The 18502-nt window shown below is 38.4% G+C and overlaps 1 protein-coding gene across 3 annotated transcripts in view; it reads right to left on the bottom strand.

Moving 5' to 3' along the window:
- fam13a (family with sequence similarity 13 member A) overlaps positions 1–18502 on the bottom strand; it is a 59315-nt gene that overhangs the window by 24305 nt on the left and 16508 nt on the right. For all 3 annotated transcript variants that reach the window (XM_069168140.1, XM_069168142.1, XM_069168141.1), the window contains exons 8-9: positions 13926–14167; positions 6939–6980 (exon numbers count right to left, since the gene is read on the bottom strand). In XM_069168140.1, coding sequence (XP_069024241.1) covers positions 6939–6980; positions 13926–14167 — 284 coding nt within the window. The remainder of the gene's footprint in view (positions 1–6938; positions 6981–13925; positions 14168–18502) is intronic.

Below are 18502 nucleotides of genomic sequence, written 5' to 3' on the forward strand. Positions count from 1 at the left end.
ACAGTGAAAATCCCCCGAGCTCTGGTTCTGGCCCTAAGTGATCAAGCCATCTATGTGCGTGGGTGAGATTTAACCTCAGCTGTGTTCAGAGCTTAAATGGGTCCTTTGAGAGTGAAGTGGCTGGCTTCTATGACTACCAGTAAGTCCTGCAGCAGAGTATATGGTCATAGATCTTAATACTGATCTGTGACCTCATTTATATCTTCATTTTTATATCCGCTCTTCTTTTCTCAAAATGTAAAGGCATGTAATCTACTGGAAAAACACAATTGATGGAAAAAAAGATTTGCCTCTTCCTCTTGTTTGCATTGTGGCTTCGGAAAGTCTCTTGTCAAGCAGGCTCCGAAAAGTCTCTTTTGTTTTCTGTCTTGTTTGCAAGTGATTCCTTTTTGTTTTACTTTCCGCATCTAATTGACGACTCCCCTGTGTCCTTATCTTGTGACCTACAACCAACTCAGTATTACCATACGAAAGCAGATACAAAGGGAATGGGGGTGACTGTCAACTGTTTGTCACACTGTATAAAAGCTGCCCTACGGAGGAGCGACGTTGAGCATTGCTGGACACCTCTCTTTGAGGGTGCATGTAGTTGCTCCTTCTTGCAAGAATAAAATGTCTGATGTGTTTGATTTTGAACCAAGCCTCTGAGTAATTTTTCCAACAATAATTAACAAAAGATAGGTGGTTATACCATGTGTGGAGGGATGTGTCTATATCTAATCAAATGTGTATATCTAGATATACTGTAGTTATACTTAAGATTTAATACCACAGAACCAGGCAGAGACTACCACGGTAAGGTTAGCACCTGCTTCCCAAGCTTTCTCTACTCATTATGTTTTTGAGGGTTTCATTCATAAAAAAATAAAATGTGCCTGTAGTTTTCTGTCCATAATCAAAGCTAAATGAGTAAACTGGGAATTTGAGCAACCCATCACTTCAGTCAAAATAAAACTGTATATAAAACATAAAAAACACGTTACAGTAGCTGCAGTTGTGGAGTGCAGAAGTGAAAAAAGTCAATTAAGTGATTAGTTGTTTGACAGAAAATTAGCTAACAAATTTGATGATCACATTCCAAACATTATCCGGTTACAGTTTCACAATTGTGATAATTTGATGCTTTTCTTTGTTTTATGCTCTTGATAATGATATTTGGGTTTGGACAGGCGCTTGGATGAAATTAGGAGATGCCACCTTGAACTCTTACTTTCTCACCATTTTTCTATATTTAATCATCTTACTAAAGAATCAGTCAAACAATCAAAAATAAACAAATGAAACATCTTAAGATTTTGATTTTCCTCAGTAAGGTCCCATAAGTCCTATACGCCCTATGGTCTTGACCAGCTGATCAACGTCATGGTCTACTTTTCCTGGAGAAGAACTACCTCGTAAGGGCGACCTGAGAAAATTCTTCCATAAACAGTGGTGTTGACAGTAAAAGCACAACCTGGCAATGCTCCATATACGGCATGCTGATAAAAGACACTGTGAAGGTGACCATGATGAACTTGTGTAAAAGCACAGAAGTATAATGAAACCAAAGCTGTAAGAGAGGACAGTGAACTAGATTAAAAGACGGCACGCCCCATTGTGTGATAACCAGATAATAAATTTGATGACTTTAAGATCTTAAAATCATAAACGTTTGGCTTTTTATCATCAGCTTTAACTGCAGTGCTCACGACTAATGTTTCCTAAAGAAATATCTTCATCACATTAAGTCATATGATGGAAAAATTAATAAACCTGTACCTTTAGTTCAGTTTATTTCATTGTAAAAGTGAAGACAGAGGAGTGAAAGTTTGTCCAGCATAATAAACTGCTCAACTGTCTCACAGCAGGAAAAATATTATCCCAGTACTTAATAATAGAGCCGTCTCTCAATGCGACAGGTTAAAGCAACAACAAAAAAAACGCTTTAATGGCTTACTACCGTTGATTTAACCTTAGATCGCAATGCCTGCAAATGTCAGGTGTAAGATTCATCAAGTGCAGTGGACGTTAAAGACATGTGTTCAGTCATCTCTGAAGCCTGAAATACGATGCCCCATGCTACGGGCTGGTCTTAGTATAAAGGTTGTGATAGTCAATTATATAACGAGAATATGCTCCAGCAGATGATGAATAGCATACCTTGAGAAATGTTTATAGCACCTTGACTAACAAATCAAGTTTACTATAGTCTGTGCTGCAAGTTTAGCGCTGATACTGTGATGGTTTAAGGCAGTAGCTCACAAGCTTTTCTGGCTTGTGACCACCTACAATAAACAGTTGTGTAATTGTGACTCCTCCCTGTTTATGGCTTTCATGTGGACTGATGTCATGTCTCCTGAAAAAAGGAAAGAATTAGACATACAGAAAGGTCAAACGAATGTATAGAAAAAGTCGCCTATATCCTTATTAATCTTGTGACCTCTTAGATTTATCTTGGTACATTATAGGAGAGCCAGTATCCTTGTCAGGGGCAATTGGTGTAAGAAAGTATTATTTGTCCATGTATACTGAGAGCTACTGACAACCAGAGTCAAATTATATGTACGTTTTTGTGTGTGTAACATGTCTTGGAAAACACTGTATGGAAATTAGGCTATGGTCAGACTGCAGGCAAATCTGATTTATTTTTAAAATAAAAAAAAATAATATTTAAGACAGACTATCTGCACTGTTATTTGCAAGTGCATTGGATTTGGTGTGTCCAGATATCACCAACCTATCTGCATGGGTTGCTGTGGTAACAATATACAAGCAGCTATGCTGGTGATGGGGCTTTCTAACACAGAAGTGGCGGCAGACAGTTTATTTTGACTTGTGTTCATGGACTGTTGTGTTCTTTGTCCTCTACAGTGTCAAAATTCACACTTTCCGATAGCACTCTGCTAGTGGTAGCATAGATTCTGCTCACTCTGTCTCTAAAAATGATGTTGTCACCATGTGTCACGTTGAGGGTGAAAATCCGATCTAAACCAGCAGAGCGTCCGGACTGCAACGCATCTGTAGAAATCTGTTTGAAATAGCATTTCAAACCACCTCCAAAAGGGGTTTGGATCCAGATTGCAAAGTTTGCATTTCAAGTTTTTTTGTTTTTGCTGTCCAGACTGGATATGAAAAAAAAAAAAAAAAAAAGCGGATTTGGGCTGGCATTCTTAAAAAGTCTTAGTCTTGTGTCGGTCGACATTATCAGAAATAAAGTTTCCTTGTATGGTGTACTGTACTCTGTTTTCGTGACATCCTAATTTTACACCAACTCTATCCCTGCTCAAATCTTTTGTCCATGGCGGTCTGCAAACTTAATTTAGCTCTCTTCTATGATCGCTTGTGCCACTTCTAAGCTGTTGATGAAATAAACAGATGAGTGTTACTGCCTATACGTATCATGTGGGAAAAATCTTGTGGCAACTATCATCAGTCCAAATAGTCTGTGGGTTGGCACGGGATAAAAGAAGTGTCGCAGTTTGATAAAAGAAAGGGGCACCAGTACCCAGAGAGGACTTAGATCCACTGGCTTTGTCTGTATCTAAAGATGCAACAGTGTGAAACCACTGTGGTATGAGATGGGATTGCTGCCTGGTGTGCAAAGGAGACAGTCTGAGTCATGAACTACTGGCAGAAGAGACCATACGGAAAGAGGGATGAGTCATTGTGTCAGAAACAACGAGAGAATCACAACCAGAATACGAATGAGCCAAGTCAACGATCCTTTTTTAAAATCACTTCAAAACTATCACAAAGCCCAGTTGAGTGTTTGATCAAGAACTGATCAGCGGGTTATTTTAGAAGATAAACTGTATGAGTGTGTAACCTCATTTCCCAGTTAGAATTTTTACATGGGCCATAAAATCTCAAAAGTCATTTCTTAGATTAATTTGCTACCTTTCTATTGACATTGTTTACAAGTACAACAAAGTGTTTGTCTCAATACAAACTTTCTACTGTTTGTTTAGTTATAAGTTTTAGTACTGACAGTGATCCAACTTCCCCCCAGAAGAGGGATGAAAAAGAAGTTGTATAAGATCAACAGTTGCCTTCTCCAGTTACTTGTGAAAGAGTAAATGACATGAACTTTGAAGGTTTACACAACACAAATCCTAAAAAAATATGACGTGCCTTAAAGTGTATTGATCTTATTGTTGTTAGAACAGCTTGATATTTTATGAAATATGCCTATTCCCTTTTAAATGCCACAGGTCATGCGCCAAGTCTCTATGATAAATATGAAACAGTCATCTGAGCTTTGCATAAACATTGGAAAAGGAGGAAACAGTTGCCCTAGCTCTTTCCAAAAGTAACAAACCTAAATTTATGGTTTTATCAGTGTTATGTGCCACACTATTTCCTGTGGTCTTTTAACCTTCAGACAGCTATCTGCTGTCTGTAGCGTTGTATTTAATGGACAGATATTGGAGATATGAACCTTCTTAATCTAACTCTTGGTACAAACATGTCATAAAAACTATTATACATTATAATATATAACTATTATAGATATAAAACTATTTCTTTTGGAAATAATGTCACTGTCTGGCTTGTGTGAGAAATTTTGAATTTATCTAAATGTCAACTGACAAGTCTGCTGCTTTTTTGCTTCCAGTTCAGCTGGGTCTTTAAGATTTGCTGAACTGTTAAGTCAGGTCTGTAATGATATGACAGGTCTGGCATTTCAATTCTGCAGTTGTGCTATTTTTTTGTCCTACTGTGTCTATGTGTAAAAAGCCAACAGTGCAAGTCTTTATTTTACAAGAGATTCACAATTGCTGAACTTAATTGCTTCATTATGAACCTCCTAACTAAGAAAATTGCTTCGCAAATATAAGCAAGAACAAATTAATGTGCTTCTGTAGTTAGTGGCTGTGTTAGTGTATTTTAAAGTCAATTGGTGTTTAAGGCATGCAAAATGTGGAGGAAACAACTCCAAAGCTTTCACAGCATGAGCTTATGCCAGTTAAATCCGCAGCACTGTGTACCCGGGGACGTCTGCTCAGGTAATCCAGTATTACACCACGGTCAGATATTAGCCAGGACCTTCAGAAACAAATTCATTTGATTTATGATTCACTTTGACCGGGCTATGGTTAAGCTCCCATGTAGCACCCTGAGAGTTCCTGTATGTGCAGGAATGCAAGTAGACTTCAGCAGAGAGGAAGCGTGTAGGCATGAGTGTGTGTGTGTGTATGTGACAAAGTACAAGTAGGCCATGGACTTATTCACTGATGAACGTGAGCAAGAGAAGTGAGTATAGAGTGTAAACAGGCGTTGCTCTTTGTCCTTCAGTGATGTCAGAGAGAGAAACAGACTAGAGCTGCAATTTGTGATTACTTTCATTATCAGTTGAATGTCACAGAACTAGAAAGAAAATCCTCTCAGAGCCCAAGAGGACATCATCACTAAAACCAGTGGACTTTCACTTTGCAATGACACAAACCTGAAAAAAGATAATCCACGTGTTTAAGAGGCTACAAATATTCAGGATTTGTGATTTGCACGGCAATAGCTGTGTGTGAAAGTTAGTACAACAAACCCACCTCCATAACCTGTTGTGTTGACCTGTCAGGTTTGCCCTCTGAGTTAAAATGTAATTGACTTCACAAACATTAAGTATATGTACAACAGCAACAGGTATGACAGAAATACACATGGTTACTGTGCATATGCATACACATGCATGCACATCATATGAATGCATACCTACATGCCTGTATATTTTATATATTGAATTATAGGAACCTCTGGCATGTTTTAGATGGATTATATGAATGAACTGTACATGAACTTTACTGAGTGAGGTTGGTGGGGACACACATTATGCAATACATACAAAGAGATTACATATCCTGAACCTCAGTCAAACAGGTTGTGGTCATGTTCTTTGTACTACTCACACTGTTCATTGCTGCCTCTGTGACCAACCACGTGTGTATGCCTCGGATTAATGTACGAGTAGCATTTCCATCACAGATAAAAATGGATTTGTGCTTTATCACATTACAACAAAAAAAGACAAGATGTTCCTGTTAATATATTAAAAAAAAAAATGTAATCCAGGTTTAACTCTGCTTCACAACAGTTTAACTTTTCAAACGTGTTGATCATAAGGTGTATTTAAAGTTGAGCTGCCTTCTTTATATGTCATCTCTGAATAAAACTTCATGACTCCGTTTGTCCTGCGTCATCCGTTCAGTTATCTTAGCAATTAATAGTCACCCTTGACCCATGTCAGCTTTAAGATCAGGTCAGTAAACAACATGCCAAAAAAATGTGCCGAGCCCAAATGACTAACTGAGACAGTGTTCACAGCTGGTTCAGCTGTGTCTGGACAACTCTTTAATATCGATTTGATATAGTCAGATATTATTAGGGCTCCAATGAACACTGTTACTATCATCATCAATTATTCAGTCAATTCTTTTCTTATCTTGATTAGTCGTTTCAATATTGTACAAATGCCCATTACAACTTTCCTGAGGCGAAGGTGACATCGTAAAATATGTTGTTTTGTTTGACCTACATATATTTAGTTTACAATGATAGAAAGAAAAGCAACAGTGAATTACAATGCTTGGCATTTTCTCACTATTTTTGATTGAAAAGATTAACTGGTCAACATGGTGTATTACTTTTCTGTCAATTAACTAATCAATTCATTGATAAACCGTTTAAGCTGCAGACATTATTCCCGAGCTTCAGGTATGATTCTTTCGTTCCCCCACTGTTCAAGAATCCTAATCACTCTGGAACACAGTGTCTTCTCCCAGATGTGTGCTGTGCTGAGGTGGTGTGTCTGAAACGTGCCGCGTCTGCCTCCGCCACAATAACCAAACAGCGTTGAGCAAACTGTTGCATGTGCACGCTGCCCTGCTTTCCCTCACACCTCCAGTCCAAAACAACATCCTCTCACCCCCGCTGACAGCTTTCTAACACAAAGACAGGCGGCTTACCTCATGTAGAAAGGAGATATTGGCCTGTCCTCTTCTTGGGAGCTGAAATATGAAAACAAACAGACATACTTAATTAGCTAGCAATATGTGGCTATAAAGTGCTGTGGCATAAAAACATCAGCTCCCACAACCCCTCATCACTTTATGTTACTGGGGCTGAAAATAGGCACATATGGCTGGCTTTTGTCTGCAGAATAATAGCCATGCAGTGCTACAGATCAGTGCCTTTGTGGAACGTGTCTCTAGTAATTATTATGAACCGACAGAGAAACGCTCTAGAATATAGCCTGGCTGTCGCCACTGCATGTATGCTAGCGACACATGATGAAGTTATGCAACAATAAGAGGAACTCGTTGCTGGCAGAAAACACTGAAGTTACTTCACATTTTCATATCCTGGCACAGGCTGAAAATTTCATAATCGCCTGGTCTTGTTTATCCAAACAGAGCTCAGTTCTGTATTACCTTCTATGAAGTCAAAGCAGGAAGAAAAAGGCCACAACCAAAACCTGAGCTCTTGAACAATGTTAAACATTTAATAAATAAGTGATGAAATATCTCAATAAGCCTGTTTTTATAATCAGTCTTATTTCTGAGACCTTGTTTTCCAATGAAACTGATTCTATGACACCTGAAACTTATGTAAAAAATGTCCTGCAATATGCAGATCTGTAGATGAATCCCAATCAGATTTTTTGTGAGCTTTGCAGCAAAGCAGGGTCTTTAATTTTAAATAAATGTGAACATTACAAACTGCTATATTTTAACAATCTAAGCACACGGTCTAAATCCAATTTTGCTAGTTTATCATCTGATAATCTGAGCACAAAAGAGGGGGCATGTTTCAAAGGGATGGTACTTAATCTCTTAAATAATCGTACATGTTGTTTTTTTTGGTGTAGCGTGAAATAAACCAGCCAGAGTGACATCTCCCAATCGCCTTAAAAGCTAGGTGCGCTTCTGCCGTGATAAATTGCTATTATGATGGTGGATTTGCCGAGTATTAGGAAAGAAAGCTTCTCTGCAGGGGAAACGGATAGGCTCCTGCTCAGACTGAGAAAATTGATAAAAAAAAAAATAAAAAAATCTTTCACATTATGATCCTTGCATTTTTAATCTTTTGTATTTTTGTGTGCTGCTGCATGTCTGTGTGTGTGTAACAAGCAGAATGTAGGTGCGTTGTGCACCCACCTATGAAGGTTCATATCACGGTCTTAAAAATGTACCCTTAAAATAACAGTAAAATGGTGTACCACTGACTTAAGACTAGGTTTTTGTTGGTCAATCGCAGTTACTTTTCACAGCTTCAAGACAGCACTGCATCAACAGTGCGCCTGATCGCACCTTATTTTAAGACCAATACAGCCATTTTTTTATTACAAATAATGTGGGTGCTGGATGGGAAAATAACTACTGTGTTGAAAACCAGCAAAGATATGTGCATTGCACTTGGCGCTGCTCTGCACTGGTTGTAAGACAAAGAGTAATACTTTTCCCATGAAAAAAACTGTGACCTTCCATCACCTTTTAGTCCCTCTGGGACTTTATTGGATGTTTACCTGTGAGAAGAGAACACTGGTCAGAGCACCGTGAACTGTACCGGTGTTTTCAAATTACAAATACTAATAGAGAGGAATTTGACAGGAGGTCATGGTAAAAACAATGCTGACATAACAGGTCAGCACAGACGTCCATTCCAGACATTTTTTTTTTAAATATTTCAGCTGCTCTACACAGCATTTGTCATCCGGTGGCTGACAACAAGTGCAGACTTTTAATTTGTTCTTCAAACTTATTTCACTAAATTCTTCAATAAAAGTGTGCTGAGTTTTTATCTATCGATACAACTAAAACAAATAGCTGATTCAAATAAGACAACTGTCAGAAAAATAATCAGCCGCTGCTTTAAGAACTAATTAACTTATTTCATTATCTTAAACAAAAATATCAAAAATACCGTAGTTACGCCTTCTCATTGTGAGAATTGGTCTTTTTTTTTTTATCAGCTTTTTATTTAACTTTTTAGTCAAAATAATAAAGCAATTTGATGAATTCACCTTCAGGAAATTTCTTATTTCTAAACACTACTGACATTCAGTTGAGATCTCAAATGAATCTGCATAACATAATTAGCAGATGTAGCCTTATAAATCAATTGCTGAATAGTTTATATGCAATCTTTCAAATGTCTGTGATTCATAAATATCTTAAGTGAGATTTGGATTTGTTTTACTGCAGGTTAAGTAGCCTATCCTTTGTACTTTTTACAGCTTTAAGGAGGCCGAAAGCAGCAAATATACCAATTTGTTGATATTCTGTTGAGTGTCAAAATATTTTGTTCTACTGGTTTTGTAACATGAACCTGAAACAATGTCATAATCAGCATCAACATTGTGGGTTGTAAACATGTTGAGTCTCCAATGTTCTAAAACACAGAGGGAAGGGGCTGGTTTATAGGATCATGACTGGTGTTTGGTACTCTGGAGTGTTTTGGTACGTGACGTGCTGCGTGTGGCTTACTGTAACAGGCAGGTGTGTCGAGAAGGGCAGCACCTCAACAAGTTCAAAACAAGGGATTTAGGTTTCAGGACAGCCAGGAATCAAAATGGGGCAAAGTTCATTGAACCGTGAAAGTCTACTCAAGTGACAATGAACGTCAAATGTGAACGTGTTCCTCCAGCCTTGTTTTAGTCGAGGGGAACTCTTCCAAATTCCTGTAGAGAATTAGTGGTGAATGTCCCCGCCCTATACCTATGTTCTTAACTGGTGTTACACAGTCTGGCAAGCGTATTAAAATAATGTGTGCCGTCATTGCCACCGTGAATTGCAAAAACGGAAATCCTGCTTACCCACTACCTTACAGAGACAAGAGGCTTTGTAGACATACTCATAACGGGCCTGATCCTTCCGGGGCGAAGGGAAAACTACTAACGACAAGTTGGTCAACCTAGACGAGCTCCACTTTTTTAAGTGTGTGGACAAAGGCTGTCTGGCTTAGCGGATGCTGGTAACTTGAGCCAGTAGTTTTTGGCAGTATCCTTCTTGTCCTCCCTCACTGGCAGAAGTCTCATTAAAAATGTCAGATGTGAACATTTTTCATTTACTAGATTTTGGAGGCACTATCACTGCATCCTACACTGTCATTTTTTACATTATCTTTAAAACCAATAGGTTAAGTAAAGTTGTAATTTGAGCTGGTACTGTGGTGGTAAAGACTTTGCTTGTTACATATGGTGCCACAGCAACGCAGAGCTTTAGGTTTTATACTGAAGCACGGAGGACCTGCAGATGAACGTTAAAATGACAGTGTAGGATGCAAATGAGAAATGACACTCCCCTGTTCTTACATTTTTTTAATTAATTTTTTTATCATGACTGTTACCTTTGCTACACATTAGTGACATTGCTAATGTTATTGTTTTTTCGGTGTTCTATATATTTCTGTTCTAGGTGCAGCTCACTGATTACTGACTGAGGGCACCTGCATGAAGGTGTGGGCAGAGTCTATGCTATTGGCTTCTTTCTACTATTGGCTTACTCTGCCCACATGCTCTCATTTCCTGCCACAAGACCCAGCATTTCTATTTGTTAGGTTACACAACAATCAAAATAGTTGTTGATGAGTTATTTGATAAACCAACTGTCTTCTTAATACTTGTTGAACTACATGGATGCTTTTGACTGTTGACTTAGAAGCAATTGCAGTTATCCTTTCTCCTCACAATGAAGCCAGGTATCTGATTTTCAGTTCAGTGACCTTGAATATCAAACCAAGCAGTTAGAAGCATCTGTATTGGCTCTTCTGTTCTTTCAGATGTTTCGACACTCAGCTGAGAGACTTCAGTTCTTCTGACAAGTGGCCTGAGACAGTCACGAGAAAATAAAGAAGCCTCTTGAATGAATAAAGCATCTACTGACAAATCTGGCTACCTTTCACTTACTAATTGTAGATATCCTATGACCTGAATGACTGATTATCTCTACTGACATTAGACCCTAACACAATTAAAGGCCACTGTCTCGTACGAGAGTTGGAAAAAAGAAACTACACTCACGTTACATTTGTAGGAAAACCAGCCAGTGGGTTCTTGCTCCAAATATTTGCTGTCAGGCTTTCACGCTGATGGATGACGCTTCCTGACAGGCGGCCAACAATACTGTTATACCCACAAGGAACCTGCACTAACACCACACTGCGACGTTTCTCACTCCCACCTATTTCCAATGGGTTTCTAAGAAATCCAATGGTTACACCACAAGATTCAGTGAACCATGGCAACTCCACACAAAAGACAGTATGCATCCCCTATGTGCAACTATGCAATGCTACGAACATAATAAGTTCACATGACGCTGCTATGTTGGCTCGTGCGGCCCGTGTAGGGAATGAAGTTGGTAGCATATCTTTGAGGTTCACGTGAGAGCACTGTGGATTCATTAGTTTGATAAAGAGGACACAAAGTGTTATGTTAAAGACATAAGACTCATGCTCGGATACACTAGAGAAGTCAAACAATGGATACTGATGAAGATCAATAAGTGGAGCCACTAAAAGGAAACCCCAAAAGGGATGATTTGATCTCCAGTGTGTCCTGGATATGACTGCAGTGACTCAGGATGAGGGTAGTTTCTGGAATGAAGGGCATACGTGTTAAAATTGTATCCGATAAAACAATAATAGAGGCTATCATAAATAAAAAATAGTCAATTTACTTTTTTATGCCAACATCTTGAATTTTTTTATTTCATGCCACACCCTGAAAAAGTAAAAATTCTGAATGAAAAGTAAAAAAATTATAAAAACACAAGAGTTTGATTAAAATATAAAGTCCTAAAAATAAAAAAGTAATTCCTTTATTTTATCATTCCATTACATTTAATATAGTTTTAGTCCAGTTTGCTGTGCGGCTATGTGTGCCGCACTATGCCTGCACGGATTTGTCTGACACGTACCTATGGAAAGTGAGAGCAAGCTGACAAATAGGCATGAGAGCAGCTACAGATATGAAAACACAGATTTCCACTTGTGGAAAATGATCATATGTTTGCTATGGGTTTTATGGTTCAAAATCACCGTTACTTATAACTCAAACTGTTTGTTTTTAAAGAAAACTAAGCCCATAAAATGCCTTGTCATTTAAAAACGCCACAGTCCAGTGTTTCGGCATGCTGTATGTGTCTATTAGTAAATAACAGTGAGTACATGTCGCTGACACACACGACTGGGATCTCCCGTCACGCTGCCAGTACATCAGCCACCTAATACGACTTGACAAGGAGAATTTTAGGGGTGTGGGGGGGATATCAAGGTGGAGATTTACTGGCACCTAGAAAGCATTATATTTGCCACCTCATATGTAGGACATTTATGTTCTGCATACATTTAAGAGAAAACGGCCTTGCAGATTATTAAATCCAATGATAATATGGTATCCTGTCAACTTGGGTATAAATAGTAAAGAAAAATTCAATGAGGTTGAGTATCTTAAAGACAGCGCTCAATACTGTCTAATACTACTGGAATTTGTTGTTGATTTCTGTGAACTGTCCAAACTATAAAAAAGAAATTACAAGGCCCTGTATGGTAAAAATATATTCCACATAATAAGTATGATAATAATATATTCTTTTTATATGATGTATTACTGTGTATGTGTGTGTGTGTACATTTCTTTCTATAGTTGTGTGAACCAATTTTGGTATTTATGAGGACAAAGACACGTGAGGACATTTCGACTCATCATCATTTCGGCTGGTTAGGACTTGGTTGAAGGTTTCCGGTTAGAATTAAGTTTAGGTTACGGACTTAGTTGTAATGGTTAAGATTAAGGTTAGGGTAAGGGACAAGGGAATGCATTATGTAAATGAATGTCCTCAAAGATAGAAAGACGAGACAAGCCACACGCGTGAGTGTGAGAGAGAGAGAGAGAGTGTATGTGTGTGTGTGTGTGTGTGTGTGTGTGTGTGTGTGTGTGTGTGTGTGTGTGTGTGTTCACGCGCACGTGTCATACTAAACGTTTATGTAATGTGTTAATGGATCTGGTGCCGACAGTTTTAAATAGTGATTAATATCACACTGAAGGTCACCGGTGTGTTCAACAACTTGTAGTAGATGCCAAAACGGTGTCATCGTTTCTCATCTGAATGTTTTAACATCTCACATGACATTTATCACCCTACCCTGTATTATATTTCATATTTTTTCAATCAAAACAAATTCTACAAAACATACATTTTCTCAATTTGGAGAGAGTTCAAAATCATAACAGTAGTGATTTTTGGCCAAAGCGTGCAGGTGTTCGGTCAAGTCTTGTGCTCGTGAAATCCCCCAGTTACAGCAGCGAGTACTCCAACAACAGACACAGCTGTAGCCTTGCTATTCCAGGACTGAGGACACTCAACACCAAGTGGTTCCAGTTTCAGCTTCTTATAATAGGCTTGTTTGCATGCCAAAGGCACATTGCCGCGGGGCTCCAGCTATAGGTCCCTGATTGCCGTCACTTAAAACTCTTCACCCCCCCTACCCTCAGCTGACAGCACATCACCTATATGCACACAGTGGTCACAATTGATAGAGTCGACATTGAAGCCAGAGGGCATCACACAACAAAAACAGAAATGATGCCATTATTAATATTAGTCATGTAGCACTGACGTTTTGTTGAGTGTTATAGAACCTTAGATTGTATTTTTACACCAGTCGAAAAGCATCCTGCTCAGAGATACAACTGTGATCCTAATAAAATCAAAACAATAGAAGTGGCTGACCACGTTTCACAAAGTGACTGAATTCTACGTTTTGCTTTTTTCTCATAGTGAAATCAGGCTTACCAAGTAATACTTCAAACCTAAAATGCACATTAAAGCATCTGTAAATATCAAAATATCTCTAGAGTAGACTGTACACTAATTAATCTCCAGTGGTGCAGATCACAACATGTTGATGTTAATAATTTTTCTCAGGCTCAGTTCAAAGACTTCACTGACCTGTTGAGGCCATCCATACTGCCAGAGAGGCTGACATCAAGGTAGCTGACGTGAGAAGCAGTGTCTGAGGTGTCTTGGTGAGCCACGGGTGTCGTTTCCTTCGCCTCTGCGCTGGGGCTCCTCAGGTCTGAGGTCAGGGGTAAAACTATTGGTATGACGAAAGGCTTTGCATGAGGCAACCCGGCAGAGAGGCTGGGCTGGGGGACGACTTGAGTTATGCCATTACTCTTCCCTTTCCTCACCTGTTTGACGGAGAGAAGAGAGTCTCATTACTGGGAATACGAGATAGTACAAGGCATAAATGATACATCCATAGTAACACTTCTTTACAATGGAGCTCGTACAACCGGACACACACACACACAGAAACACACACTGCAGCTTTCAACCTTTGCTCAGGTTACTATACAGCATGCATTTGAGGATCATGTGAGGTGAGGCAGAGGATAATAAAGGAGGGGAGGAAAAAAGAGGTTAGCTTGTAAAGCTGCAAGGTTAGACTGATGTTCGTCTTACCGTGCTGACCCTGAGCGGGTATAAACTGCGAGAACCGCCGACTGTTGTGTACGAAAAGAACCTTAACCTAATTACAGCCACATTGTGAGAAGTACCCTTCTGCATTTTTACTAATTCACAACCAAGAACCTGAAAGATTATGCCAAACAACTTTCTCTAAATATGTGTGGAAAAGACCAGTATCTCCGCTCGTGTCCACTAAAGCCAAATAGCCGCCTGACTGTTGTAAACAGAGGATGAAATGGGTTTGACACTAGCAGCCTAAGTAATGATAATGGTCAGAAATATCCAACCCTAAAAGGGGCTTGTCTGTAGATAAACATCTATCAGCTGCATTAAAAGGTTTACGTTTTTGTCTCTACACCAATTATCAGCAGGACATTTCCATTTGGGGTTCAACTTAATGGGTTGCTCTAAAATCTATGGCTGCAGCCTCCATTTAGACATTTAGTCGTTGATGCACTTAATGGGTGAATGTCTGGAAACATAATTAGTTGCACGAATTTCTTTAGTTAAACCTGGTATGGATTTTGCCCCTCGGAGCTTTCTGATTGATTTTGCTATATTTGACATTCACAGAAAACAGCAGAGGAGGAAAAAGGGGAAATGAATGTGGGCAACAGCTTGTTTTTAGCAAAGGATTGAAGTTTGTCTCATCATACTGTGAAGAGACGTCATGGAGAGAAAGAGAGTTGGTAGAAAAGGGTGTTGTGATGATGGACATCAGTGTCAGCGAGGGGTTGCTGTCATCTTGGTTAGTCTATGCTGTTACAGAAGGTTTTTCTCTGTTATGCATTATGTCTGTTGAACTTTTGTTTTTGTGGTTATATTTTGTTTTATAAGAAAAATCAATCAAAACCATTTGAGGTGTCACCACCAAGGTTCAAATCTGTTTCAGATTAATTCTACTGAGCTAGAAACAGGCACGGACTTCCCACTCTCAAAGACGTTATGCAACAACTTAAACTGGAAAAACTCTGATTTACTTTACAAGGTTCCTGAGAAATTCCATAAAACTTGGCAACGCTTCAGTCATTATACCAGACGTAGGCAATAGACAATCCCTTAACTCCTCGTTGTAATAACTAGATTATACCTAATATAAAATGTCAACCACTATGTAAAGCAACTTTTAACCTTGGTTAATATTTATACTGAACAGTCACAGTATGTCTGCTATTGCTTCTATGTCTGTGTTTGTACATTTTCAGTACAGTTTCTGTAATCTTACATTATTTGTAGTGTTAACTATTTGTTTGTTGAATAAAATACCAACAAACAGAAAAACCAACAATGACGACAAACCTTATGTTTGATATGGTGATTTTCATTTCACATTTAATATCAGCTATTTCCAATAATTGTGTTTCTTGGACACTCAAATGTTTCACTTATTGACTCATTACAACTTGTAGTATGATGATTTCTGTGGAAAGGGTAATTCATTATAAATTTGACTTTGATTGACAAATGAACTCACTGAATTTACATATGTCTTCCATATGTGTAGTGTATGATAGAAGTGATAAATTGGTCAGAAGATCATTTATATCCATAGGGTATAATAACACGGTGGTTTCAGACGCTCACTAATGGAAACTGCAACAGAGCTAAAAATCAAACTCAAGGTCAGTTTCAATAGTGTTAATCACTGACCCATCTTCCTGTCTCCATTCCTGCCTCTGAATTTCTGACTATACATGCAGACCAGCTTATACATTACATTACATTTAGCTGATGCTTTTATCCAAAGTGACTTACAATAAGTGCATTTCAACCATGAGGGTCCAAATTCAGAACAACAACAATCAAGAAAGTACAATTTTCTTCAAGATAGCCAAACTTCAAAGTGCTATAAGTAAGTGCCATTTTAAGTGCTACTAAAGTGCTACACCTATTCAAGGTAAAGTCGGAAGAGGTGTGTTTTTAGTTTGCGGCGGAAGATGTACAGAGTTTCCGCTGTCCTGATGTCGGTGGGGAGCTCATTCCACCATTTAGGAGCCAGGACAGCAAACAGTCGTGATTTTGTAGAGTGTTTAGCTCGCAGTGAGGGAGCGACAAGCCGATTGACAGATGCAGAGTGGAGTGAACGGGCTGGGGTGTAAGGTTTGACCATGTCCTGGATGTAGACTGGACCCGATCTGTTCACAGCACGGTACGCAAGTACCAATGTTTTAAAATGGATGCGGGCAGCTGCTGGTAACCAGTGAAGGGAGCAGAGGAGGAGCGGAGTAGTGTGAGTGAATTTAGGGAGGTTAAAGACCAGTCGAGCTGCTGCATTCTGGATGAGCAACAGAGCAACAACAAGCTGGAGCTAAATAGGCCAGATGGCAAAGAAGCCTGACAGACCAAAAAAAGCATATTACCTGGTTTCTGAATTGTGGATTTACAACTGTACTTATAATTTCAAGGTTTTTGGCTAAAATCTCAAAATACTTTAAACAAAGTCAAATACATCATTTAGAAAGTAAAATTTAACTTTGGTGTTTTGCCTCTCCATCACCCTGCTGTAACTAAAAACAACCTCTGCCACTGTTAAGTGATCTCTATTCACTGACTGGTGACAGCTTATTTCTCAGACGTCTAGTTTTTCACAAGTGTCTTTGAAATCTGATCCATACCTGTTCTTGCTTGCACAATCACAAGGACTTTCACTTGATGTTTTTAGATAGTTGTTAGTATAAGCAGTTTTACTCAAAGCAGACTTAACCCTTTTCAAAAAAATATTCAAATGTTTCTGTGGGTCGCTATAGCAACAAAAAGCCTTCCTGTACAGTCCTACTAATTCAACAACAAGGAATTAGTAATACCCTGCCAGTAACAACAGTGGGTCTTTAAGAGTCTAAAGCTCATGAATGGACATAGATATTTGTGTATGTTTGTTAAATAGAAGTTCCCCTTCGATCACACAGCTTCACTTCAATGACTGGTGCATCAGAAATCAGACAAAAGCTACACATTTAGGCGTCTCTCATTTCAGTGAGAGGGTGTGTTTGTCTGTTGGTGTGTCTCTTACAACCATACCAGACCTGATAAATATTGCATAATTTACAGCCTCATAACACCTCTGCCTAAAAGCACAACAGTGTCACTCTGGTAGCGATGCGAGTGGTGATCAATCAGGAAATGACATTTTCAACTGTGTTTTTCTTTTGTTGTGATGACTGAAGTCAAATCTGTACTGTATTTTGCTTTGACATAAAAAAAAACAAAAAAAAACAACAAGTGTGAGTGTTTGTGGCTATAAAAGCTAATATTTACAGTGATGATGAGTCACCTGATAAATCATTAAGGAGGTTGATCCTTTTGCTGTAAACATCGTTCTCACTTTCAGATGAAGTGACGTATTTCTGAGGCTCAGCTGGGGTCAGCTTTAGCTATTGCAACCAGCAGTGTGACATTTAAGTTGATGAATTCAGTGTCTCAAAGACTCCTAAACAACACTCTTATTCGTCATTAGTATTCTGCTGATGGCCGAACATTTTAGTCCAACATGCTGTTGCTAGAAGCAACCAACCACCACTGTTAAAAATTATACTGTTGTTGCCAGTGGTCAAATGTAACTAAGTACATTTACTTCAGTAGTAGATACCACACCTGAAAGTATGTGGTGTAATTCAAAATTTTTAATACAAATTATAAGATGTTAAAAATGTTTTTTTTTTTTTTTTTTTAAATAAACTATGCAACTTTATACAGAAGAGCTGGAATTATTAGTCGATTTACAGAAAATTACTTGCCAATTATTCTGACGATTGTTTGAAGTCATTTCTGCTTTCCTTTTAAATTATTTCAAAAACCTTTACAGTATCTATGTTTGATTATTTTGAAGTTTGGACTGTTGGTTGGATGAATCAAATATTGTGAAAGTATCTTGTATTTTCAGAAATTGACAAAAAATAAAAAAAATTAAATCGTTTCATCAAAAAACAAACAGCAGATTAATACATAATGAAATTATCATTTGATGCCATCCTATACAAAATACTTAAAAAAGAGCTCAACCACCGACAACAGTGAAATCCTGATCTCATATTAATGAAATCCATATAAGGGCCCAT

Source organism: Embiotoca jacksoni, unplaced genomic scaffold (genome assembly GCF_022577435.1).
Source record: "Embiotoca jacksoni isolate LCO1_2020_lvr unplaced genomic scaffold, fEmbJac1.0.p SCAF_4, whole genome shotgun sequence".
Lineage (NCBI taxonomy): Eukaryota > Metazoa > Chordata > Actinopteri > Embiotocidae > Embiotoca > Embiotoca jacksoni.